Source organism: Bombina bombina, chromosome 2 (assembly GCF_027579735.1).
Source record: "Bombina bombina isolate aBomBom1 chromosome 2, aBomBom1.pri, whole genome shotgun sequence".
Lineage (NCBI taxonomy): Eukaryota > Metazoa > Chordata > Amphibia > Anura > Bombinatoridae > Bombina > Bombina bombina.
The window spans coordinates 1,430,250,527-1,430,278,442 of NC_069500.1; the positions used below are offsets into that span (position 1 = coordinate 1,430,250,527).

A 27,916-nucleotide genomic window follows, 5' to 3' on the forward strand; every position below is an offset into this window, starting at 1 on the left:
ACCACCCCCCAACATTACAACCCACCACCCACATACGCCTACTCTAAACCCACCTAAACCCCCCTTAAAAAAACTAACCCTAAGCCCCAGAAGATCTCCCTACCTTGAGTCTTCTTCACCCAGCCGGGCCGAACTCTTCATCCAATCCGGGCGATGTCTTCATCCAAGCGGCAAAGAAGAAGTCTTCCATCCGGCGATGTCTTCATCCAAGCAGCAAAGAAGAAGTCTTCCATCCGGTGATGTCTTCATCCAAGCGGCAAAGAAGAGGTCCTCCATCGGGGCGAAGTTTTCTTCCAAGCGGCATCTTCAATCTTCTTTCTTCAGCACTCCGACGCGGAACATCCATCTGGCCCGACGACTGAACGACAAATGAAGTTTCCTTTAAATTACGTCATCCAAGATAGCGTCCCTCGAATTCCGATTGGCTGATAGGATTCTATCAGCCAATCGGAATTAAGGTAAGAAAATCTGATTGGCTGATTCAATCAGCCAATCAGATTCAAGTTCAATCCGATTGGCTGATCCAATCAGCCAATCAGATTGAGCTCGCATTTTATTGGCTGATCGGAACAGCCAATAGACTGCAAGCTCAATCTGATTGGCTGATTAGATCATTGGAGCGTCGGAGGGCTGAAGAAAGAAGATTGAAGATGCAGCTTGGAAGAAAACTTCCCCTGATGGAGGACCTCTTCTTTGCCACTTGGATGAAGACATCGCCAGATGGAAGACTTCTTCTTTGCCGCTTGGATGAAGACATCGCCCGGATTGGATGAAGAGTTCGGTCTGGCTGGGTGAAGACGACTCAAGGTAGGGAGATCTTCTGGGGCTAAGTGTTACATTTTTTTAAGGGGTGTTTCGGTGGGTTTAGAGTAGGGGTATGTGGGTGGTGGGTTGTAATGTTGGGGGGTGGTATTGTGTTTTTTTTTACAGGCAAAAGTGCTGATTTCTTTGGGGCATGCCCCGCAAAAAGCCCTTTTAAGGGCTGGAAATAGAGCTGTTAACTTTTGAAATTTAGTTTAGGGTAGGGATTTTTTTTTTATTTTGGGGGGCTTTGTTATTTTATTAGGGGGCTTAGAATAGGTGTAATTAGCTTAAAATTCTTGTAATCTTTTTTTATTTTTTGTAATTTAGTATTTTTTTTTTTTGTAATTTAGTTGAGTTTATTTAATTGTATTTTAGTTTAGATATTTGTAGTTTATTTAATTTATTGATAGTGTAGGTGTATTTGTAACTTAGGTTAGGATTTATTTTACAGGTAAATTGGTAATTATTTTAACAAGGTAGCTATTAAATAGTTATTAACTATTTAATAGCTATTGTACCTAGTTAAAATAAATACCAAGTTACCTGTAAAATAAATATAAACCCTAAAATAGCTACAATGTAATTATTAATTACATTGTAGCTATCTTAGGGTTTATTTTATAGGTAAGTATTTAGATTTAAATAGGAATATTTTAATTAATAATATTAATTAGATTTATTTTAATAAGAATTTAGTTAGGGGTGTTAGAGTTAGATAGGGTTATTATACTTAATATATATAATATAATAACAATATTAACTATATGAACCCTAATATAATTAGGGTTAATATAGTTAATATATATAATATATTAACTATATTAACTATATTAACCCTAATATAATTATTAGGCGGCGGTTTAGGGGGATTAGATTAGGGGTTAATCTATTTAATATAGGTGGCGGCGGTGTAGGGGGATTAGATTAGCGGGTAATACATTTATTATAGGTGGCGGGGGATTTAGATTTGATGCAAAAGAGCTGATTACTTTGTGACAATGCCCCGCAAAAGCCCTTTTAAACGCTGGTAAAAGAGCTGATTACTTTTGGGAAATGCCCCGCAAAAAGCCCTTTTAAGGGCTGGCAATAGAGATGTTACATTGGGGCAATGTCACGCAAAAGGCCCTTTTAAGGGCTGGTAATAGAGGTGATTACTTTAGGGGGATTAGATTAGGGGTTAATGTATTTAATATAGCTGGCGGCGGTGTAGGGGGATTAAATTAGGGGTTAATAATTTTAATATAGCTGGCGGCAGTGTAGGGGGATTAGATTAGGGGTTAATAATTTAATATAGCTGGTGGCGGGGTAGGGGCTCACATTAGGGGGTATGTAATGTAGATGGCGGCGGGGTAGGGGCTCACATTAGGGGGTATGTAATGTAGATGGCGGTGGTGTAAGGGGCTCACATTAAGGGGTATGTAATGTAGTGGCGAAGGTGTAGGGGGATCACATTAGGGGGTTATACATTTAATGTAGGTGGCGGCGGGGTCCAGGAGCGGCGGTTTAGGGGTTAAATACTTTATTAGGGATTGCGTCGGGGGATCGCGGTTGACAGGTAGATAGACATTGCGCATGCGTTAGTTGTAAAGTTTTATTTGGCAGGTATTTTAGGGAGTTATGAGGCTCCGATACACAGCGTAAGGCTTACTACGGCTGCATTTTGTGGCGAGGTGAAAATGGAGTAAGATTTCTCCATTTTCGACACGTAAGTCCTTACGCTGTATATTGGATACCAAACTGCGCGGGTTTGGTATACCTGTCTATGGCCCAAAAAACTATGGGCGAAGGCAGAAATATACAAGCGTAACTTCTAGGTTACGCCGTATATAGGATACCAAACCCGCGCAAAATTGGGCATCGCCGGCTTTTGTGGGCGATGCTGCATATCGAATCGGGCCCATGAAGTTTAGGTTGTGTGTCAGAAAACCAGAGTCTACATTGGTGTTGAAATGTGTTATCATTGTCATCTAAAATGTTTTCTGTTTGCAGGAGTCCTTAAAATTCCCTTTAAATATTTTAATTGTGAGCTGTCTTTTAAATAATACGTTATTCCTTTAAAAAACTGTATCACTGCATACTGCAATACTTATAATTGACATTACCAAAACAACAAGAGTATTGCATTGAGCAATGATATTGGACTAACTATACATTTATAAGTAGAAAAGCATTCAGGATATTGCTCCATTTATAACAGCTCTCATCCTATCGGCTGATTTGAGACCTCTACTGACTGCACCACCACAGATCCACCTCCCTGCCACAGGGATGAAGATTGAAGATGGTCCCGCACAGGAAGAAGACCTTTGCCACCTGAATGAAGACTTTGCTCCGCCTGGAAGAAGATGGATGTCCGGACTTCAGGAATGGTGAGTACATTTTTTGGGTTAGTGTCAGGGTTTTTTTTTTTTTGGGTGTTTTTTTTTAAGATTAGGTTTTTTTTATTTTCATGGGCACTAAAAGAGTTGATTGCCCATGCAAATGCCACATATGGGGCAATGGGTAGATTATTCTTTTTTTAGTTGGTTCTTTGTCACGCTGCCCTCTGCTCTGCTGTTGCCATGGACACAGGCACTCCTGTTGCTAGGGATATGGGTGATGACATCATCACTGCCCGCCCTGTCTTCCCTATGTAAAGGTGTCAGTCTCTCTCACCTGTGCCCAAGTACTTCTTGTGCTCCTGGGTGCTGTATATCTTTATGCTGAATTGCTGTATTGATTCTCAGCTGCTGAACTCTGCCTGTTTTGACTACTCTGCTTGCCTTAACCCCTGAATTGCTGGACTGCTTAACTATTTATGAACTCTGCCTGTTTGACTACTCTGCTTGCCTTAAACCTAAAATAATGAATTCCCATTCTGTTGCTGAACTCTGCCAGTCTGACCATTCTATTGATTTACCCTTAAACTGCCTTACTGCTGGATTCTCTACCTGTTGCCGTCAGAGACAATCCTGTCTGTTTTCCAGTCCTTCAAGTTGTTTACCCTTGAACTGCTTTACTGCTGATTCCTACCTGCATATTGTGAGTACTGCTTACCTCATTTTGCAAACTTTCTCTGCTCTGGGATATTCCCAATCATTCCAGCTCGATGCCGGGATAAGACTTCTGGCCAATTTTGGTCTGATTGGGGAATATGCCATGAGCATTACAGTCTTTTTTATTTTGGGTGAGTGGGGGCTGAAATTTTTAGGGGGTACTATGTATTTTTTGTAAGTAAAAGAGCTGATAAACTTAGGGCAATGCCCTACAAAAGGCATGTTTAAGGGCTATTGGTAGTTTATTGTAAGATTAGGGGGTGTTTTTATTTTGGGGTGGCTTTTTTGTTTTTTAGGGGGTATTAGAATTGTAATAACTTTTTTATTTTTGATAATTTAGTTTGTTATTTTTGTAATCTTTGCTTTTTAATTGTCTGTAATTATACTTTTTTCTTTCATGTAATTGGCAAGAGTCCATGAGCTAGTGACGTATGGGATATACATTCCTACCAGGAGGGGCAAAGTTTAACAAACCTCAAAATGCCTATAAATACACCCCCCACCACACCCACAATTCCGTTTTACAAACTTTGCCTCCCATGGAGGTGGTGAAGTAAGTTTGTGCTAGATTTCTACGTTGATATGCGCTTCGCAGCATACTGAAGCCCGGTTTTCCTCTCAGAGTGCAGTGAATGACAGAGGGATGTGAAGGGAGTATTGCCTATTGAATGCTATAATCATCCTATCAGGGATCTATTTCATAGGTTCTCTGTTATCGGTCGTAGAGATTCTTCTCCTACCTCCCTTTTCAGATCGACTATATACTCTTATATACCATTACCTCTGCTGATTCTCGTTTCAGTACTGGTTTGGCTATCTACTATATGTAGATGAGTGTCTTTTGGTAAGTAAGTCTTATTTTATTTATGACACTCTCAGCTATGGTTTGGCACTTTATATGTAAAGTTCTAAATATATGTTTTATACTTATATGTGCCATGATTCAGGTTAATCAGTATATTTCCTTCTTACAGACTGTCAGTTTCATTTTTGGGAAATGCATATAAATTCAATTTTTTCTTACCTGAAAATTTTTTCATTTGACTTTTTTTCTAAATTGCGGGCTGTTAGGCTCGCGGGTGCAAAAAATGCTAGAATTTATTGCGTCATTTTTGGCGCGAGATTTTTTTGGCGCGAGAATTACATTTGTTTAACGTCAATGACGTCATTTCCAGCGTCATAGTTGATGCTGAGAGTTTTCACGTAGTTGCATCATCTATGACGCTCGTGTTTTGTTGCAGTTTTTTTGACATTATTTAAGTCTTTGTTTCTTTTTGCTTCTGGTTACCAGAGGCTTATTCTGTTTGCATATTTTCCCATTCCTGAAACTGTCATTTAAGGAATTTGATAATTTTGCTTTATATGTTGTTTTTTCTATTACATATTGCAAGATGTCGCAATCTGACCCTGTATCAGAATCTACTTCTGGAATGCTGCTGCCTGATGTCAGTTCTACCAAAGCTAAGTGCATTTGTTGTAAACTTGTGGTAACTGTTCCTCCGGATGTAGTTTGTGTTAGTTGTCATGATAAACTTTCAAAAGCAGACAATATTTCCATTAGTAATAATCTATTACCTGTTGTTGTTCCTTCAACATCTAATGTTCAGGATATTCCTTTTAATGTAAGAGAATTTGTTTCTAATTCTATTCAGAAGGCCCTGTCTGTTATACCACCTTCTAATAAACATAAAAGGTCTTTTAAAACTTCTCATAAATCAGATGAATTTTTAAATGACTGCCAACATTCTGATTTATCTATCTCTGATGAGGATTTATCTGGTTCAGAAGATTCTGCCTCAGATGTTGACACTGACAAATCTTCATATTTATTTAAGATGGAGTTTATTTGTTCTTTACTTAAAGAGGTGTTGATTGCATTAGATATGGAGGAGTCTAGTCCTCTTGATATTAAAACCAGTAAACGTTTAAATTCGGTTTTTAAACCTCATGTAGTTATTCCAGAGGTTTTTCCAGTTCCTGATACTATTTCAGATGTAATTTCTAGGGAATGAAATAGTTTGGGTACTTCATTTACTCCTTCTTTAAGGTTTAAGAAACTGTACCCTTTGCTGGCTGATAGATTGGGGTTTTGGGAAAAAATTCCCAAAGTTGAGGAGGCTATCTCTACTCTTGCTAAACGTACTACTATTCCTATGGCAGATAGTACTTCTTTTAAAGATTCTTTAGATAGGAAGCTTGAATCTTTTCTAAGGAAGGCTTATTTATGTTCAGGTAATCGTCTTAGGCCTGCTATTTCTTTGGCTGATGTTGCTGCAGCTTCTACTTTTTGGTTGGAGGCTTTAGCGCAACAAGTGCCAGATCATAATGTGTATAGCATTGTTAAACTTCTTCAACATGCTATTTGTGATGCCATTTTTTATATCATTAGAATTGATGTCAGGTATATGTCTTTAGCTATTTTAGCTAGAAGAGCTTTATGGCTTAAATCTTGGAATGCAGATATGACTTCTAAGTCAACGTTGCTATCTCTTTCTTTCCAAGGTAATAAATTATTTGGTTCTCAGTTGGATTCTATAATTTCAACTGTCACTGGGGGGAAGGGAGCTTTTTTGCCTCAGGATAAAAAATCTAAGGGTAAATATAGGGCTGCTAATCGTTTTCGTTCCTTTCGCCAGAATAAGGAACAGAAGCCTGACCCTTCCCCTAAAGGAATGGTTTCCAATTGGATGCCTTCTCCAGTCTGGAATAAATCCAAGCCTTTTAGAAAATCAAAACCAGCTCCCAAGTCCGCATGAAGGTGCGGCCCTCATTCCAGCACAGCTGGTAGGGGGCAGATTACGATTTTTCAAAGATGTTTGGATCAGTTCAATTCAAAATCATTGGATTCAGAACATTGTTTCTCAAGGGTACAGAATAGGTTTCAAGGTAAGACCGCCTGTGAGAAGGTTCTTTCTCTCACGCATTCCAGTAAACCCAGTAAAGGCTCAGGCTTTCCTGAAATGTGTTTCAGACCTGGAGTCATCTGGGGTAATTGTGCCAGTTCCATATCTGGAACAGGGTCTGGGGTTTTATTCAAATCTGTTTATTGTACCAAAGAAAGAGAATTCTTCAGACCAGTTCTGGATCTAAAAATTTGACTATGGTGACTATATGTAATGATACGTGATGTGTAATAGAACAAGTGGTGTATAAAGTTCTTGTACCTAGTATCCACTATTGTAGGACCACTCAGCCTCACACCTAACCTTGGCTTCACACAGATCTAACTTATAGGAATCCGGTTTTGCTCATTGAACTGAGGGTCACTACTGCAGGGTACAGAGTGAAAACGGAGCTGTCACGCAACCAAATGTAAGATAGGGAAATATCATTAGATACAGATGATAGAGATGTATCTAATGTTAGGTAATATTATCTCAAAAGGGTATAAATGAATGTACATATGATAGAAAATTGCTACAATATATGGTAGGCAGGTTGTATATATAAGAGACTCACACACTCAGTATGCAATTACTTAAGTGCAGCATAGGCATAGAATATAAACCCCAAGTATATGTGATTTGCCAGACTAATAATGTATATAGGGGTTAATTGAGCACTAGCGCAAAATGAGATTGTTGAAGCTTATATCAAATCATAGTATAAAGTTTGTCAAATGAACACACAGTATGTAGCTGCAACACTTGAGGAGTTAGTAATAAACAGATAGTTAATTGGAATATGCAGATATCATTAATATGGAAGTCTGAAGAAATAATGAGCATAAACAGTCAATTTGTTTAGATGAAATGCAAACAGCAAGCGAGTCAATGAATTCAGAGATCCATAGAAGCATGTAATGAGATATGGCAGGTGATGAAGTTATTCACTTATGGAGGCAGCAAACAGTCATTTAGCGTAATGGAGATGAAATAACAAACATGAAAGTCAATATAGTATCCAGCAAAGAAAGAAAGAGTATACAGACCAATTCCAAGATGTACTCCAGAAACAGCGTGGATGCAAATGCTGTTAATACTGTTACCCTGGAAGGAGAGAGTGAGAGAGCGCGGTACAGGCGCTGCAGGAACGCTGAAGTGCCGGGTGTGACGTCACACACACCCGGAGTAACGAAAGTAAGGAAACTGCAGCAAAACTTTTAGTTCCGTTTTGAATCCGGTAACTGCAGAAGCCGATTCTGATGTTCTAGTAGAGAAGGCTGAGATGACAATACTTCAGCAAAGATTCACAAGGTGAAGGTAAGTAATCCCCTATTTCAGAGGAATGGGCTAGGTGTCTCAGAGAACAGTCACATATAGTAACAGGATCAAATTACCAAGCAGGGAGCTTAGAGAGGAGGGGCCTTAAATAGGGTACTAGGTGTAAGATTTAAAGGGACAAGCCTATGTTGAACAGATCCGTGACAGGACACCCCCCTCAAGGAGCCGCTCAGCGGATCAAGGACCCGGACGGTGAGGATTCCTCCGATGAAATAAAGAGAGAAGGTGTGGTGCCGTGATATTTACAGCAGGCTCCCAGGAATCTTCTTCAGGACCATAACCCTTCCAACTAACCAGGTACTGAAGGCGCTTCCGAAGGTATCGAGAATCCTGGATGGATTCAATCTCATACTCCATCTCATCAGCCACATGAGTCTGGGAAGTAGTCGTCATAGACGTTGCCCTAAGAGAAGTGAAAGGTTTCAGTAGCGAGACGTGAAAGGTTGGATGTATTCTGAAAGAAGGAGGTAGTAGGAGCATTACTGCATTAACGTTAACAACCTTCTTAATCTCAAAAGGACCCAAATAGAGAGAGGCGAGTTTCTTGGATGGAACCTGTAGTCTCAAATTCTTAGTGCTCAACCAAACCTTGTCACCTTCCCTATATTCAGGAGGTTTGGAACGTCGTAAATCATAATGACGTTTTTGAGCAGCTTGAGCATCATGTAGTATTTGTTTTACATTAGCAAAACCATTAACCAGGGTATTGATTTTGTCATTTAACAACTGGTATGGGTGAGGTGTTAGAACTGTGAATATCGTAAGAAGGATGGAAACCATAGTTAAGGAAAAATGCAGTCATTTTTGTAGAGGAATTCACCATGTTATTATGAGCAAATTCAGCAGTAGAAAGGAGTGAATGCCAATTGTCTTGTTCTAGGGAACAATAACAACGGAGATACTGTTCCAGAGCTTGATTTGTTCTCTCAGTCTGCCCATTGGTCTGAGGGTGGAAAGCTGTACTAAGCTTTCTAGAGATGTTAAGGGATTGACAAAGATGATTCCAAAATCTAGAAGTAAACTGTGAACCCCTGTCTATAGTAATGGAATTTGGTAAACCATGTAATTTGACCACATGATCTATGAAAAGAGTAGCCGTTTCAGAAGCTGTAGGTAGACCTCTATGTGGCAAGAAATGGGCCATCTTAGAGAAGAGATCAACGACCACCAAGATAGTGTTAAAGTTTGCAGAAGGTGGGAGATCAACTATATAGTCCATGGCAACGTCCACCCAAGGTCTTTCTGGTATGGGAAGAGAGAGAAGATATCCATATGGACGTTTGTGTTGATGTTTTTTAGTAGTGCAAAGGAAACAAGAATTGATATATTGAGTAACAGTATCAGACATCTTGGGCCACCAATAGTTCCTTGCAAGAACATGGAGAGTCCTATGTACCCCAGGATGACCTGCTAATATAGAGTCATGAGCTGCTGCCAACACCTGATTCCTAAGAGCCATGGGTATATAAGGTAGATTTTTATGATAGAACAGCCCATCAGAATGTTTATCCAAATCGAGATGAGATACTGAAGAATCCGCCTTCAGTTGTAGCTTTAGTGTTGCCAAGAAATCATTGGTTAAACAAATGATCCTATCCGCAGGTATCACAGCGGCTGGAGCCTGCTGATTTTGTGGTTTAGAAGGCATACGAGAGAGAGTATTCGCCTTAAGGTTTTTTGAGCCAGGACGGTAAGTGATCACATAATCAAAGTGTGAAAAGAAAAGGCTCCAACGAACTTGGCGAGAAGTTAAGGTCTTATTTGTCTTCAAGAACTCCAGGTTACGATGATCGGTATAAATAGTAATAGGGTATTTTGTTCCTTCTAGGATATGCCTCCAGAATTCTAATGCGGACTTGATGGTAAGCAATTCCTTATCTCCAATGCCATAGTTAATCTCAGCTGAACTCATGACACGGGAATAGAAGGAAACTGGATGTAAGGGCTCTTTTTGGGAGACCCTCTGGGACAGAACAGCCCCAATAGCAAATTCAGAAGCATCAACCTCAAGCATAAAATGACAACTGGGATCTGGGAATTGCAGTATGGGTGCTGAAGTAAATTTATTCTTCAGGGTAGTAAAAGAAACATCAGCCTTACTATCCCATAAGAACTTCACATGTTTTCTAGTTAGGCTAGTTAAAGGTCTAACAATGTGTGAGAAATCTTTAATGAATTATCTATAAAAATTCACAAATCCAAGGAATCTCTGGACATCTTTTTTGCAAGTGGGTGCTGGCCATTTGAGAATGGCTTCAACTTTACTGGTTTCCATGGTTATCCCGGAGGGGGAGATAGAATAACCCAAAAAAGATATAGTGTTAGTATTAAAGATACACTTCTCTAGTTTGGCGTAGAGATGATGAAGCCTTAAACGAGATAACACTAATTTTACATGTGATAAATGGTTAGCATAAGTATCTGAATAAACAAGAATGTCATCTAAATAGATAACAATACAGACATCCAAAAGATCATGAAAGACATCATTTATAAAGCACTGGGAAGTGGCTGGGGCGTTACAGAGCCCAAACGGCATTACTGTATATTCATACAGACCGTAACGTGTACGAAACGCCGTTAACCACTCATCCCCTGCTCTCATCCTGATCAAATTGTAAGCGCCTCTAAGATCAAGCTTAGTGTAAATGGTGGCACCTTGTAAACTTTCAATTAGTTCAGGAATGAGAGGCAGGGGGTATCTGTTTTTCTTAGTGCATTTATTCAGTTGTCTATAGTCTATGATCGGGCGTAAACTGCCATCTTTGTTTTTCACGAAAAACATAGCAGCGCCCGCCGATGAAGTAGATGGTCGTATAAACCCTTTTTTCAGATTTTCGTCTAGATATTCTTTAAGGTGAGCCAATTCAGGCTGAGATAAAGGATATATATGACCATAGGGAATGGAACTATTAGGAATCAGATCAATAGGGCAGTCGTAACTTCTGTGTGGTGGAAGTGTGGCTGCCTCAACTGCATCAAAAACATCTGCATATTCCTTATAACAATCTGGTAGTGTGCCTGTAGCTACATGACAGAGTGTATGAGAGTTAAAACAAGATTGTTTACAAAATGGAGAGTCAAAAACTGTTGTCGCTTCTGTCCAGGATATACTCGGATTATGTTTAGACAACCACTGAATACCAAGTATCATAGGGTAGACAAAGCTTGGCAATACATCAAACGATATCTGTTCTGTATGTCCAGAATCTGAGGTAACTGTAAGTGGAACTGTGTGGTGTGATATAGGACCTGAACTAAATAAAGAACCGTCCACCAAACGAATGGCTAGTGCTGCACTCTTTTTTATTAATGGAATATTGTGCTTAACAACAAAAACTAAATCTATGAAATTCCCAGATGCTCCAGAGTCAATTACGGCCTGTACATCTGTCTTCTGATGATCCCACTGCAATGAGAGAGGGATTGATAAATGGGGTGAACTATTGTTAACTAAATTCACTCTGTGATTGTTACTTGATCTCTTACCCTTCTTTTGACAAAGGAGAGATGGGCAATCCTTTACGCCATGATCTTTCACAGCGCAATATAGGCATAGGTTCAGCAGTTTGCGTCGTGCTTTCTCTTCGGCCTTTAGTGGCCCTCTAATCACAGCAACATCCATGGGTTCATCTGCACTCCTGGCAGAATGGGAAGGAAGATTGGAGTGATATGGAGTATATTTCCTAGATGTGTTATCTGCTGTGGACTTCTCAGACTTCCGTTCCCTGAGTCTTCGGTCAATACCAATGCACAGAGTCATTAAAGCCTCGAGGTCATCTGGAATTATACCTCTAGCTAGTTCGTCTTTTAAAGAATCACTCAGACCCAAACGAAATTGATTCCTCAAGGCTGGATTGTTCCATAGGGTGTCAGGAGCCCACCTCTTGAAATCCGTTATGTACTCCTCTACCATCCTTTTCCCTTGTCGTAAGGATCTCAGAGCTGTTTCAGCAGTATTCTGCTTATTATGATCCTCATAAAGAAGGGACATTGCAGCGAAGAAGGAATCAAGGGAATTTAATATGGGGTCATCAGTTTCATAGAAGGCGTTGGCCCAGGATCTAGCTTCTCCACTCAAGAAAGAAATTACAGTGAGGACACGTATTCTATCAGTGGGATAAGATTTTGGTTTCAAAGTAAACAAGAGAGTACAAGAATTTCTGAAGTCTCTAAACATAGACCTATCCCCAGAGAATTTCTCAGGGGGGCTAACGACAGGCTCAGGTGTGGTCTCAGAAGTGGGAGATTTATTTGTCATGTATTGATTAATAAATTTCCTAATATTTTGGTTCTCAATCTGTATTTCTCTTAAGCCTTGTATCATATTGTCCATACTTTGGGCTAGAGAACCCACTCTGTTTGAAAGCTCACTTAGCTCCATGATAGAGGATAGAGGTACTATATGGGGCTTGGTAATATGTAATGATACGTGATGTGTAATAGAACAAGTGGTGTATAAAGTTCTTGTACCTAGTATACACTATTGTAGGACCACTCAGCCTCACACCTAACCTTGGATTCACACAGATCTAACTTATAGGAATCCGGTTTTGCTCATTGAACTGAGGGTCACTACTGCAGGGTACAGAGTGAAAACGGAGCTGTCACGCAACCAAATGTAAGATAGGGAAATATAATTAGATAAAGATGATAGAGATGTATCTAATGTTAGGTAATATTATCTCAAAAGGGTATAAATGAATGTACATATGATAGAAAATTGCTACAATATATGGTAGGCAGGTTGTATATATAAGAGACTCACACACTCAGTATGCAATTACTTAAGTGCAGCATAGGCATAGAATATAAACCCAAAGTATATGTGATTTGCCAGACTAATAATGTATATAGGGGTTAATAATGTATATAGGGGTTAATTGAGCACTAGCGCAAAATGAGATTGTTGAAGCTTATATCAAATCATAGTATAAAGTTTGTCAAATGAACACACAGTATGTAGCAGCAACACTTGAGGAGTTAGTAATAAACAGATAGTTAATTGGAATATGCAGATATCATTAATATGGAAGTCTGAAGAAATAATGAGCATAAACAGTCAATTTGGTTAGATGAAATGCAAACAGCAAGCGAGTCAATGAATTCAGAGATCCATAGAAGCATGTAATGAGATATGGCAGGTGATGAAGTTATTCACTTATGGAGGCAGCAAACAGTCATTTAGCGTAATGGAGATGAAATAACAAACATGAAAGTCAATATAGTATCCAGCAAAGAAAGAAAGAGTATACAGACCAATTCCAAGATGTACTCCAGGAACAGCGTGGATGCAAATGCTGTTAATACTGTTACCCTGGAAGGAGAGAGTGAGAGAGTGCGGTACAGGCGCTGCAGGAACGCTGAAGTGCCGGGTGTGACGTCACACACACCCGGAGTAACGAAAGTAAGGAAACTGCAGCAAAACTTTTAGTTCCGTTTTGAATCCGGTAACTGCAGAAGCCGATTCTGATGTTCTAGTAGAGAAGGCTAAGATGACAATACTTCAGCAAAGATTCACAAGGTGAAGGTAAGTAATCCCCTATTTCAGAGGAATGGGCTAGGTGTCTCAGAGAACAGTCACATATAGTAACAGGATCAAATTACCAAGCAGGGAGCTTAGAGAGGAGGGGCCTTAAATAGGGTACTAGGTGTAAGATTTAAATGGACAAGCCTATGTTGAACAGATCCGTGACACTATAAGGACTATTCTGCCTTTTGTTCAGCAAGGGCATTATATGTCCACAATAGACTTACAGGATGCAAATCTTCATATTCCAATTAATCCAGATCACTATCAGTTCCTGAGATTCTCTTTTCTAGACAGCATTACCAATTTGTTGCTCTTCCTTTTGGCCTAGCAACAGCTCCAAGGATCTTCTCAAAGGTTCTCGGTGCCCTTCTCTCTGTAATCAGAGAGCGTGGTATTGCAGTGTTTCCTTATTTGGATGATATCTTGGTACTTGCTCAGTCTTTACATTCTGCAGAATCTCACACGAATCAACTAGTGTTGTTTCTTCAAAAACATGGTTGGAGGATCAATTTACCAAAAAGTTCCTTGATTCCTCAGACAAGGGTAACCTTTTTGGGATTCCAAATAGATTCAGTATCCATGACTTTGTCTCTAACAGACAAAAGACGTCTGAAATTGGTTTCAGCTTGTCAGAACCTTCAGTCTCAGTCATACCCTTCAGTATCTATGTGCATGGAAGTTTTAGGTCTCATGAATGCAGCATCGGACGTGATCCCCTTTGCTCGTTTTCACATGAGACCTCTTCAGCTTTGTATGCTGAACCTTTGGTGCAGGGATTATACAAAGATATCACAATTGATATCCTTAAATCCCAATACTCGACTTTCTCTGACTTGGTGGTTAAATCACCACCATTTAGTTCAAGGGGCCTCTTTTCTTCATCCAACCTGGACTATGATTTCAACAGATGCGAGTCTTTCAGGTTGTGGGGAGCTGTCTGGGCATCTCTGACAGCGCAGGGGGTTTGGAAATCTCAAGAGGCGAGATTACCAATCAATATTTTGGAACTCTGTGCGATTTTCAGAGCTCTTCAGTTCTGGCCTCTTCTGAAGAGAGAATTGTTCATTTGTTTTCAGACAGACAATGTCACAACCGTGGTGTATGTCAATCATCAAGGTGGGACTCACAGTCCTCAGGCTATGAAAGAAGTATCTCGGATACTTGCATGGGCAGAATCCAGCTCCTGTCTAATCTCTGTGGTTCATATCCCAGGTATAGACAATTGGGAAGCGGATTATCTCAGTCGCCAGACTTTACATCCAGGAGAATGGTCTCTTCACCCAGATGTGTTTCTTCAGATTGTTCAGATATGGGGGCTTCCAGAAATAGATCTTATGGTTTCTCATCTAAACAGGAAAGTTCCCAGGTATCTGTCCAGATCCAGGGATCCTCAGGCAGAAGCAATGGATGCGTTGTCACTTCCTTGGAATTATCAACCTGCTTATATCTTTCCGCCTCTAGTTCTTCTTCCAAGAGTGATTTCCAAAATCATGATGGAACATTCGTTTGTACTGCTGGTGGCTCCAGCATGGCCACACAGGTTTTGGTATGCGGATCATGTTTGGACGTCCAGTTGCCAACCTTGGCCACTTCCGTTAAGGTCAGACCTTCTATCTCAAGGTCCGTTTTCCATCAGGATCTCAAATCATTAAATTTGAAGGTATGGAAATTGAATGCTTAGTGCTTAGTCATAGAGGTTTCTCTGACTCAGTGATCAATACTATGTTGCAGGCTCGTAAATCTGTGTCTAGAAAGATTTATTACCGAGTTTGGAAGACTTATATTTCATGGTGTTCCTCTCATAAGTTCTCTTGGCATTCTTTTAGAATTCCTAGAATTTTACAGTTTCTTCAGGATGGTTTGGACAAGGGTTTGTCCGCAAGTTCCTTGAAAGGACAAATCTCTGCTCTTTCTGTTCTGTTTCACAGGAAAATTGCTAATCTTCCTGACATTCGTTGTTTTGTTCCGGCTTTGGTTCGTATCAAGCCTGTCATTAAGTCAATCTCTCCTCCTTGGAGTCTTAATTTGGTTTTGAGAGTTTTACAGGCTCCTCCGTTTGAGCCTATGCATTCTCTGGACATTTAATTACTTTCTTGGAAAGTATTGTTTCTTTTGGCTATCTCTTCTGCTAGAAGAGTTTCTGAATTATCTGCTCTTTCTTGTGAGTCTCCTTTTTCTGATTTTTCATCAGGATAAGGCAGTTTTGTGGACTTCATTTAAATTTTTACCTAAGGTTGTGAATTCCAACAATATTAGTAGAGAAATTGTTGTCCCTTCCTTGTGTCCTAATCCTAAGAATTCTTTGGAAAGATCTTTGCATTCTTTGGATGTGGTAAGAGATTTGAAATATTATGTTGAAGCTACTAAAGATTTCAGATAGACTTCTAGTCTATTTGTTATCTTTTCTGGTCCTAAGAAAGGTCAGAAAGCTTCTGCTATTTCTTTGGCTTATTGGTTAAAACTTTTGATTCATCATGCTTATGTGGAGTAGGGTAAGTCCCTGCCTCAGAGGATTACGGCTCATTCTACTAGGTCAGTTTCTACTTCCTGGGCTTATAAGAATGAAGCTTCTGTTGATCAGATTTGCAAAGCAGCAACTTGGTCTTCTTTGCATACTTTTACTAAATTCTACCATTTTGATGTTTTCTCTTCTTCAGAAGCAGTTTTTGGTAGAAAAGTTCTTCAGGTAGCTGTTTCAGTTTGATTCTTCTGCTTATAATTTCAGTTTTTTTCATTATAAGATTAAAACTTTTGATTTGGGTTGTGGATTCTTTTTTCAGCGGAATTGGCTGTCTTTATTTTTTATCCCTCCCTCTCTAGTGACTCTTGCGTGGAGTTCCACATCTTAGGTATTTGCTATCCCATACGTCACTAGCTCATGGACTCTTGACAATTACATGAAAGAAAACATAATTTATATAAGAACTTACCTGGTAAATTCATTTCTTTCATATTGGCAAGAGTCCATGAGGCCCACCCTTTAATGTGGTGGTTATGATTTTTGTATAAAGCACAATTATTCCAATTCCTTGTTGATGCTTTCGCTCCTTTCTTATCACCCCACATCTTGGCTATTCGTTAAACTCAATTGTGGGTGTGGTGGGGGGTGTATTTATAGGCATTTTGAGGTTTGGGAGACTTTGCCCCTCCTGGTAGGAATGTATATCCCATAAGTCACTAGCTCATGGACTCTTGCCAATATGAAAGAAATGAATTTATCAGGTAAGTTCTTACATAAATTATGTTTTTTTAAGTTTACTGTTAGGTTTTTTTATTTTGAGTAAGGGTAGTTTTTTTATTTTCAGTAGTGTTAAGGTTTTTAAATTATTTTTTGTGTAAATGTTTATTATTTTTTTAATGCAGTCAGTATTTTTTATTTTATGTTATTGTATTGCTATTGGGGTCAACTTAGGAGGTGTAAGGTAAGGGGGCTTAGTTATCAGTTTAATATTTTGCGTTGTCAGTGGTTGGTGGTTTAGGGGTTGATAGGTTATTAGGTAGTTTGCGATGTGGGGGATGGCGGATTAGAGGTTATTAGGTTTATATAGTATTTTGCATTGTGACGGGATAGCGGTTTAGAGGTTATTAGGTTTATATAGTATTTTGCGTTGTGGCGGTTTAGACAATAAAACATTTTTTAATTTAATGCGCTGGGGGATAGAGAATAAGGGGTGGATATTGAGCATGCGCTAGGTATTTGTTAAGGCTTCTAGGCAGTTACAGTACTTCTATAGTCCGTGCAAAGTTTGCTTGTGATAACGACTTGCGACGACGGATCAATTTTAGTTTATGGGAGTAAAAACAACTGGCGACGGGTGAAACGTATGCACTGCACTTGTATGCTGTGCCGTATATGTGATCGCTAGATCCAACTAAAAATAGGCGATGCAGGGTATTGTGCTACATTGGGGGCTAAGGGGGGATCCTACACATCAGCATATGTAAATATGCTAAAAAAATGAAAAGAAAATTCAAAGATACCTTTTTATTTTAGTACTGGCAGACGTTCTGCCAGTACTTAAGATGGCAGGGACAATCGTGGGGTGGGGGAGGGAAGGGAGCTATTTGGGAGGGATCAGGGGGTGTGATGTGTCAGGTGGGAAGCTGATCTCTAGACTAAAGCTAAAATTAACCCTGCAAGCTCCCTAAAAGCTACCTAATTAACCCCTTCACTGCTAGACATAATACAAATGTGATGCGCAGCGGCATTTAGCGGTCTTGTAATTACCAAAGAGCAACACCAAAGCCATATATGTCTGCTATTTCTGAAAAAGGAGATCCCAGAGAAGAATTTACAACCATTTGTGCCATAATTGCACAAGCTGTATGTAAATAATTTCAGTGGGAAACCTAAAACTGTGAAAAAATGTAACTTTTTTTTTATTTGATCACATTTAGCGATGAAATGGTGGCATGAAATATACCAAAATGGACCTAGATGAATACTTGGGGTTGTCTACTACACTACACTAAAGCTAAAATTAACCCTAGAAGCTCCCTACATGCTCCCTAATTAACCCCTTCACTGCTGGGCATAATACATGTGTGTTGCGCAGTGGCATTTAGCGGCCTTCTAATTGCCAAAAAACAACACCAAAGCCATATAAGTCTGCTATTTCTGAACAAAGGGAATCCCAGAGAAGCATTTACAACCATTTATGCCATAATTGCACACATTGTTTGTAAAAAGTTTTAGTGAGAAACCTAAAGTTTGTGAAAAAAATTGTTAAAAAGTGAAAAAAATGTTTAATTTGATCGCTAGGATGTCGCGAATAGTTAGCCGGCGAATAGTTCCCGGCAAACATAGCATGTTCACGTTCGCCGCAGCGGGCGAACATATAAGATGTTTGATCCGCCCCCTATTCGTCATCATTGAGTAAACTTTGACCCTGTACCTCACAGTCAGAAGACACATTACAGCCAATCGGCAGCAGACCCTCCCTCCCAGACCCTCCTACCTCCTGGACAGCATCCATTTTAGATTCATTTGGAAGCTGCATTCTTAGTGAGAGGAGGGACAGTGTAGCTGCTGCTGATTTAATAGGGAAATCGATAGCTAGGCTAGTGTATTCAGTGTCCACTACAGTCCTGAAGGACTCATCTGATCTCTGCTATAAGGACAGCACCCCAAAAAGCCCTTTTTAGGGCTAGAACATCAGTCTGCTTTTTTTTTTTTTCCTGTGTAATCTAATTGCAGTTGCCTGCCTGCCAGCGTGTGTGTCAGGCTCACAGCATATACTGTGCCCACTTGCCCAGTGCCACCACTCATATCTGGTGTAACAGTAGTGTACATTTAAAAAAAAAAACACTTTTTTGACTGTGAAATAATAGCAGACAGCTGCCAGTACCCAAGATGGCCACCAAAAAGGCAGATGGGGAGGGTTAGAGAGCTGTTTTTGGGGTGTCAGGGATGTTCGGGGCTAAGGGGGGATGCTACACCACAGCATATGTAAATATGCAAAAAAAAAAATTAAAAACCTTTTATTTTAGTACTGGCAGACTTTCTGCCAGTACTTAAGATGGCAGGGACAATTGTGAGGTGGGGGAGGGAAGGGAGCTGTTTGGGAGGGATCAGGGGGCTGATGTGTCAGGTGGGAGGCTGATCTCTACACTAAAGCTAAAATTAACCCTGCAAGCTCCCTATAAACTACCTAATTAACCTCTTCACTGCTAGCCATAATACACGTGTGATGCGCAGCAGCATTTAGCGGCCTTCTAATTACCAGAAAGCAACGCCAAAGTCATATATGTCTGCTATTTCTGAACAAAGGGGATCCCAGAGATGCATTTACAACCATTTATGCCATAATTGCACAAGCTGTTTGTAAATAATTTCAGTGAGAAACCTAAAATTGTGAAAAAATTTGATCGCATTTGGCGGTGAAATGGTGGCATTAAATATACCAAAATGGGCCTAGATCAATACTTAGGGTTGTCTACTACACTACACTTAAGCTAAAATTAACTCTACAAACTCCCTACATGCTCCCTAATTAACCCCTTCACTGCTGGGCATAAAACACGCCAAAGCCATATGTCTGCTATTTCTGAACAAAGGGGATCCCAGAGAAGCATTTACAACCATTTATGCCATAATTGCATAAGTTGTTTGTAAATAATTTCTGTGAGAAACCTAAAGTTTGTGAAAAAGTGAACATTTTTTTTTTTATTTGATCGCATTTGGCGGTGAAATGGTGGCATGAAATATACCAAAATGGGCCTAGATCAATACTTTGGGTTGTCTACTACACTACACTTAAGCTAAAATTAACTCTACACACTGCCTACATGCTCCCCAATTAACCCCTTCACTGCTGGGCATAAAACACGTGTGGTGCGCAGTGGCATTTAGCAGCCTTCTAATTACCAAAAAGCAATGCCAAAGCCATATAAGTCTGCTATAATGGCATGTCTGGCACACAGTGTTGGGGCAAGGGTCCATCTGACCACTGATACCTGGTCTGCAAAGCATGGTCAGGGCAGGTATATCACCTACACTGCGCACTGTGAAGCGGGCGTAACCCTTACACTACCTGATCGATACATCATACCTGATGTTTTAAAGCACGTTATTCCAAACAATTTAGGAATGTTAGGTGAATTATGCCCTTTATGGATTAAAACCAGACTCTGCATCAACTATGTAATTTTTCATGGGAGTTTTGCCATGGATCCCCCTCCGGCATGCCACAGTCCAGGTGTTAGTTCCCTTGAAACAACTTTTCCATCACTATTGTGGCCAGAAAGAGTCCCTGTGGGTTTTAAAATTTGCCTGCCTATTTAAGTCTATGGCGTTTCGCCCGGTTTGCCCGTTCGCAAACTTTTGCGGAAGTTCGCATTTGCCATTCGCGAACCCAAATTTTTAGATTCGCGACATCACTATTGATCACATTTGGTGGTGAAATGGTGGCATGAAATATACCAAAATGGTTCTAGATCAATACTTTGTGATGTCTTCTAAAACAAATATATACATGTAATTCCTGAAAATTGGGGATTCCTGAAAGATATGAGAATGAGTAATAACCTCAGGCGCCTTACCAACGGAGGCAAAGGAGATGAACAATTGTGGATATAGATATAAAAAAATAAATTTATTCATACAACTTCATGGATCCATGAACAATAAAATTTCTATACACGCTATATTAGTAAAAGACTTAAAAGAAAAAAGTAAAGGCAAACATATACATATTCATTAAAACTTGATTTAGTGACACTCGCTAGGGAGTATCAGCAGGATCTCTGCTAAACCCCAAGGAGGTGACCTGGAAGCCGATGGGGCAGGGGTGATATGAACTTTAGATGAACGGAATACTAGCCTCTTGAATGTAAAGTGCTGAACATATAAATTACAAAGTGCTGATTTGGTGTGTGCTAAATTCAGAGTGAGTCAAAAATATAAATATAAAGTCCAGGGCACAATCCAAAAAATCAAAAAAGCAGAAAAAAGTAGAAAAAAGTAAATTAAGCAATCTGGGTGCTTCAAATGAGTACAGCAAAAATGGCTGATCTTTGAAAAATACCATAAAAAATAAAAGATATAAAAGTGAAAAATATGTATAAAAAATATGTATAAAAAATCTGTGAATAATCCAATTTACTAACAAAGGTGAACAAGTGAAAAAACAGCAGTTTATAGCAAAACTTCCTCAAAACTGTGAATGTGAAACAGTATACTCCTCCTAAATTTAGGCTATGTTAAGCTTGCACATGTGGATATATTCCCTTCTTTAGCCAATTTTGTCCCATCATCTCACTAATCTACCAGTGTAGATCTAATTAGGTATCCCTCCTTTAACCAGAACTGGTTTCCCATCTCACTTATCTACTAGTGTAGATCTAATTAGGTATCCCTCCTTTAACCAGAACTGGTTTCCCATCTCACTTATCTACTAGTGTAGATCTATTCAAGTATCTATAGTCCTCTCTTCCCAATCCCCCTATTCCATTAGTTTATATCCTTTAGAGATATGATTCACATATATATACATATCTCTATGTACACTTTCTGCTCATTAACACTAAGGTAGCAGATACCTCAAGTGACAATGTAAGTTAATCAGCCGGAAGCCAATATTCTCCACCATGAGAACAACACCACAGGCAATGTAAGCTAATTTGTACAGGAGCCAATATTCTCCAGTTCCATTATATTGTCTGTTAGGCATAGCAAGTCTCAATATTTCAGGTATTGAAAGTCTACAATATCCATTTATTCACCTTTCATTTTGGACATTAGATTATAGGCTACATAGTTAGGGTTAACAATATATAACTCTTTTAGAATTAATTTATAACCTGGCTTTTGATCTTGATCTTTATATATAAAAAAGTTTGTAATAGATGACACATATTATAGTGAGGATATCTGAAAATGTCTTCTAATCTATATATATATATCTGCTCTCCTACTGACAGGAGTATACTCTTTCACATTCACAGAGGAACTGTTTTGCTATAAACTGCTGTTTTTTCACTTGTTCACCTTTGTTAGTAAATTGGATTATTCACAGATTTTTTTATACATATTTTCCACTTTTATATCTTTTATTTTTTATGGTATTTTTCAAAGATCAACCATTTTTGCTGTACTCATTTGAAGCACCCAGATTGCTTAATTGACTTTTTTCTACTTTTTTTTCTGCTTTTTTCATTTTTTGGATTGTGCCCTGGACTTTATATTTATATTTTTGACTCACTCTGAATTTAGCACACACCAAATCAGCACTTTGTAATTTATATGTTCAGCACTTTACATTCAAGAGGCTAGTATTCCGTTCATCTAAAGTTCATATCACCCCTGCCCCATTGGCTTCCAGGTCACCTCCTTGGGGTTTAGCAGAGATCCTGCTGCTACTCCCTAGCGAGTGTCACTAAATCAAGTTTTAATGAATATGTATATGTTTGCATTTACTTTTTTCTTTTAAGTCTTTTACTAATATAGCGTGTATAGAAATTTTATTGTGCATGGATCCATGAAGTTGTATGAATAATTTTTTTTTTTTATATCTATATCCACAATTGTTCATCTCCTTTGCCTCCATTGGTAAGGCGCCTGAGGTTATTACTCATTCTCTTATTGTTATCTATTGGTGGTTACTAGGCACACACCGCTCCTCAGGCTATAAGATATCAAGTTAGGCACTATCCTCTGACCTATTAAACTTGATTCCTGAAAGATATCAGTGTCCCAATGTAAAAAGCACTAATTTTGAAATAAAGTGGTTTGGAAATAGCAAAGTGCTATTTGTATTTATTGCCCTATAACTTGCAAAAAAAGCAAAGAGAATGTAAACATTGGGTATTTCTAAACTCAGGACAAAATTTAGAAACTATTTAGCATGGGTGTTTTTTGGTGGTTGTAGATGAGTAACAGATTTCGGGGGTCAAAGTTAGAAAAAGTGTTTTTTTTTTCCATTTTTTCCTTATATTTTATAATTTTTTTTAGCAAATTATAAGATATGATGAAAATAATGGTATCTTTAGAAAGTCCATTTAATGACGAGAAAAACAGTATATAATATGTGTGGGTACAGTAAATGAGTAAGAGGAAAATTACAGCTAAACACAAACACCGCAGACATGTAAAAATAGCCTTTGTCACAAACGGACTGAAAATAGAAAAGTGCTGTGGTCATTAAGGGGTTAAGCTCCCCAAAAACAAGCTTAATATCACTCATTTGCCTTGTGGAAAACCAAAATCCATGAAACTTCAAGGATAGGCTTGGATAGTGGAAATCTTAAATTGTGAAAAATTATGAAGCAATTGATTAACATTTTGCCATTTTTTTACACATTAAGCCATTTTCACATACAGAGGCCCATTTATCAAGCTCCATATGGAGCTTGTGGGGCCCGTGTTTCTGGCGAGTCTAAAGACCGCTGCTCCATAACCCTGCCCGCCTGCTCTGAGCAGGCGGACAGGAATTGTCACAATTCAACCCAATCAAATACAATCGGGTTGATTGACACCTCCCTGCTGGCGGCCCAATTTGCCGCAATTCTGAAGGGGGCGGCGTTGCACCAGCAGCTCTTGTAAGCTGCTGGTGCAATGCTGAATACGGAGAGCATATTGCTCTCCGCATTCAGCGAGGTCTTGTGGACCTGATCCGCACTGTCGGATCAGGTCCGCAAGACCTTTGATACATAGGCCTCTAAGTGTTTTAGGATGTCCCCTGACCAATTCAATGGACTTTAGAGATTATGGGGCCCATTTATCAAGTTCCGTATGGAGTTTGAAGCGCCGTGTTTCTGACAAGCCTTCAGACTGGCCAGAAAAAACATTAATGAAGCAGCGGTCTAAAGACTGTTGCTCTATAACCTGTCCGCCTGCTCTGAGGGAGCGGACAGACATCGTGGGAAATCAACCAGATCGAATACGATCAGGTTGATTGACACCCCCTGCTAGCAACAGTTTGGCTGCAAATCTGCAGGGGGCAGCATGGCTCCAGCAGTTCACAAGAGCTGCTGGTGCAATCCTGAATGTGGAGAGCGTACTGCTCTCTGCATTCAGCGATGTCTGTCAGACATGATCCGCGGATCGGATCATGTCGGACAGACATTTGTTAATAAGGCCCCTACATATTGAAGCACAGGATGGTTAAAAGGACAGAAAGTGTTACAGAGGTCTGAGTGCAGGGAGAGGTGGTGAGGTAAAAGTTATATAGAGGCTAACAAATCCAGTGTATAAAAACATCCTAAGCTTTGTTCGCAAATTTTTTACAACCTTTAACTTTCAACTTAGCTATTAGCATGGTATTCATTTAAATTATCGGTTGCACTAGAGCTATGTTGGTCGTGCTAACCACTCTCTGGTAAATCAGTTTTACCATGGACTTGTGATTTCATTTTGAGAGTTAATTTTTAGCACGGTCAAGCAATACTGCTTATATTGCGCATCATTAGTAAACCACTTATAGTCTAGCCCATATTTTTTAATCAATCTGTACATCAATTATTCAATCATCATATAAGGGGCTTTCATATACAGAGCTCAATTTATCAAGATGCCACTTGCAAATCTCTCCATGCCAGCTCAAAGGTGGCAAAGATCAATTTTACTTAACTGATTAATCCAAGACAGGTAACAAGGCAACTTACAACCTTTTTTGGATCTCTTTCAAACACTGGTCTCTAGTCATAGATATTCAGGAGAGGGTCTCAATTATGAAAATTCATTATATAGTTATATATTTATATATATATATATATATATATATATATATATATATATATATATATATATATATATATATATATATATATATATATATATATATACATAGTAGTCGATAAGCCTGCACAAAGGGCAGTCTAATTATTTTTTAAACTACAGATGTAGAAACAACGTATTTTGTAACTCTTATTTTATATAAAAAAATTAAGCTACAGGTGTAGCAATACTATAATTTTAATGGACTACTATCTTAAATATATCAAAAATATTTTCTATATAATAAACTAAAGATATAGCCACACTCTAATTAGACAAACTACTGTCCTAAATAAATACAAAGTTTCTTCTCTTTAAATTATATCTACTTTAAGTATATTTCTTTATATACATAACCCCTAAACCGCAAAACCCCTACATCGCAATAAACCTATTTACCCTATTAACCCCTAAACCGCAAAACCCTTACATCACAATAAACCTATTTACCCCTAAACCACAAAACCCCTACATCACAATAAACCTATTTACCCTATTAACCCCTAAATCGCAAAACCCCTACATCGCAATAAACCTATTTACCCTATTAACCCCTAAACCGCAAAACCCCTACATCGCAATAAACCTATTTAACTTATTAACCCTTTAAACCACCAAAACCCACTATGCAAATAACTATTTAAATAAACAAGTACAGTACACAAACCTAACACCCCCTAACCTAACAACAACTAACCTAACAACCCCTAACCTGATACTCCATTAAATAAACCCATATTACCTAAACTAAAACATTCTAAAGTTTGAATAGTCAATAAAATCTCACTTGCTCTCATCCTATTGGCTAATTTAAACAGCCAATAGGATTTGAGTAGCTTTCATCCTATTGGCTGATTTGAATTGGAAGAATCAAATCAGCCAATAAGAATTCAAGGGACGCCATCTTTAATCACATACCTTGAATTCACTATTCAGTGTACGGCGGAGATCGTACAAAGAGGATCCTCCACGCACCATGGCTCCGCGGACGCCGGTCTTCAGTTCCAGAGTCGCCGGTCTTCAGCTCTGCAGTCTTCAGCTCCGCTCTGCACAGGATGTTCCTGGAAGAAGAGGTTGTGCTTGAAAGAAGACTTCACCACCTGGAACACGACCTTCTCCGCCAGACTTCAGGAACCGTGAGTACCAACCTGGGGGTTAGACTTAGGATTTTGTAAGGTTTTTTGGGGGGGATTTGTTTTATTTAGATTAGGGATGGGCAGATAAAGAGCTAAATGCCTTTTTAAGGGCAATGCCCAAAAAATGCCCTTTTCAGGGCCATGGGTAGTTAAGGTTTTTTAGTGTTAGATTCTTTTATTTTGGGGAGTGGGGGGGTTTAATGTTAATCGGGACTTTGTATATTTTATTAAAAGAGCTGATTATCTTGGGGCAATGCCCTGCAAAAAGCCTTTTTAAGGGCTACTGGTAGTTTATTATTAGAGTAGGGGGTGTTTTTATTTTGGGGGGGTCTTTTTTTCATAGGGTTTAGGTTTAATTTTGATAAATTTGGAAATTTGATTTTTTTTTTTTTTTCTGTAATGTTAGCTTTTTTCATTTTTAGAAAATTTAGAATGTATTAGTTTAGGTAATTTGGGTTTATTTAATGGGGTGTTAGGTTAGTGTACTGTACTTAGTTATTTAAATAGATATTTGCGTTGTGGGTTTTTGCGGTTTAAAGGGTTAATAAGTTAGAGAGGTTTATTGCGATGTAGGGTTTTTTGTTTTAGGGGTTAATAGGGTTAATAGGTTTATTGCTATGTAGGGATTTTGCAGTTTAGGGGTTAATAGGGTAAATAGGTTTATTGCGATGTAGGGGATTTGTGGTTAAGGGGTTAATAGAGTAAATAGGTTTATTGCGATATAGGTATTTTGTGGTTTAGGAGATAATACTTTTCTTTTTTCTTGTTATATTTCGTGCGGGCAGTCTTTTTTTTTAATACTTGATGCGAGCGGTTAATTCCCATTAAAGTCACATTAAAAAAAAAGTAGCTTTATTGCACAACCACATACAACAAACCTATTTTCCAGTGATTGTACGCTTGTTGAATGCTCAAATATTTTAGAATACGAAGTTTAATTACGTGCAGTAAATAAGGTAGTATTTGTGTTTTATTTTATTAAAATCAGTGGGGGCTTTTTGGTTACTGATGCATGCTTTGAGGGTTGTATAACATCCCAGCAGCTAAAGGCATTCCATAAAGAAACACTTTTCCAGATTTGGACCACATTGGATCATAGTACTTGGAGTTTCAGGGAGATTGCACTCCATTTGCAGACATCAGGGAGCTGCTATTACAATCAAGGAGACTCCCTGAACTTCAGGGAGACTTGGGATGTCTGCTTGTCACTAACTGTCTTTCTCACATCTCTTTCTGGATGTCCTCTCACTACCTCAAGCTAAATCTCTCCAAAACTGAGCTCCTTATTTTCTCCCCTTCTTCCAAAATCTCCACCCCCAAGCTCTCTATAACTGTTGACAACTTCATCATTACCCCTACCCCGCATGCCCGATGTCTCAGGGTCACATTTGATCTTTCTTTCACTTCTCACATTTAGTCCTTGGCTAAAGCCTGCTGCTTCCACCATAAAAACATCTCTAAAATTAGACATTTCCTTACACAAGACACAACTACGATTTGAATCCACTCTCTCATTCTTTCCTGCCTCAAATATTGCAACTATGTCCTCTCTGGTATCTCCAGCTGCTGCTTAGCTCCTTTACAATCCATAACGAATGCCTCTGCTCGGCTCATCTTCCTTGCATGTCGCTCTTCATCTGTACCTCTCTGCCAATCCCTTCACTGGCTTCCTCTTGCCTCTTGGATTAAACACAAAATTCTCACTCTGACATACAAAGCCCTCAACTGCACTGCTCCCCACTATATCTCAGACCTTGTCTCCAGATACTCTCCCTTCCGTCCCCTTCACTCTGCTCATGACCTTCTACTCTCCTCCTCTCTTCTTACCTTATCACATTTCCATTTACAGGACTTCTCCATACTGGCCCCTATCTTTTGGAACTCTCTGCCTCACTCCACAAGACTCTCCCCTAGTTTTGAAAGCTTCAAGAGTTCCCTAAAGACTCTACTGTTCAGGGATGCATACAACC

The 27,916-nt window shown here is 39.1% G+C and overlaps 1 protein-coding gene across 1 annotated transcript in view; it reads left to right on the forward strand.

The window, feature by feature from the left end:
* The first annotated feature begins 13,274 nt into the window (after window positions 1–13,274).
* The window catches only part of LOC128647602 (vomeronasal type-2 receptor 26-like), a 264,129-nt gene continuing 249,487 nt past the window's right edge, over window positions 13,275–27,916 (forward strand). Inside the window, exon 1 of the mRNA XM_053700358.1 lies at window positions 13,275–13,405. Coding sequence (XP_053556333.1) covers window positions 13,275–13,405 — 131 coding nt within the window. The remainder of the gene's footprint in view (window positions 13,406–27,916) is intronic.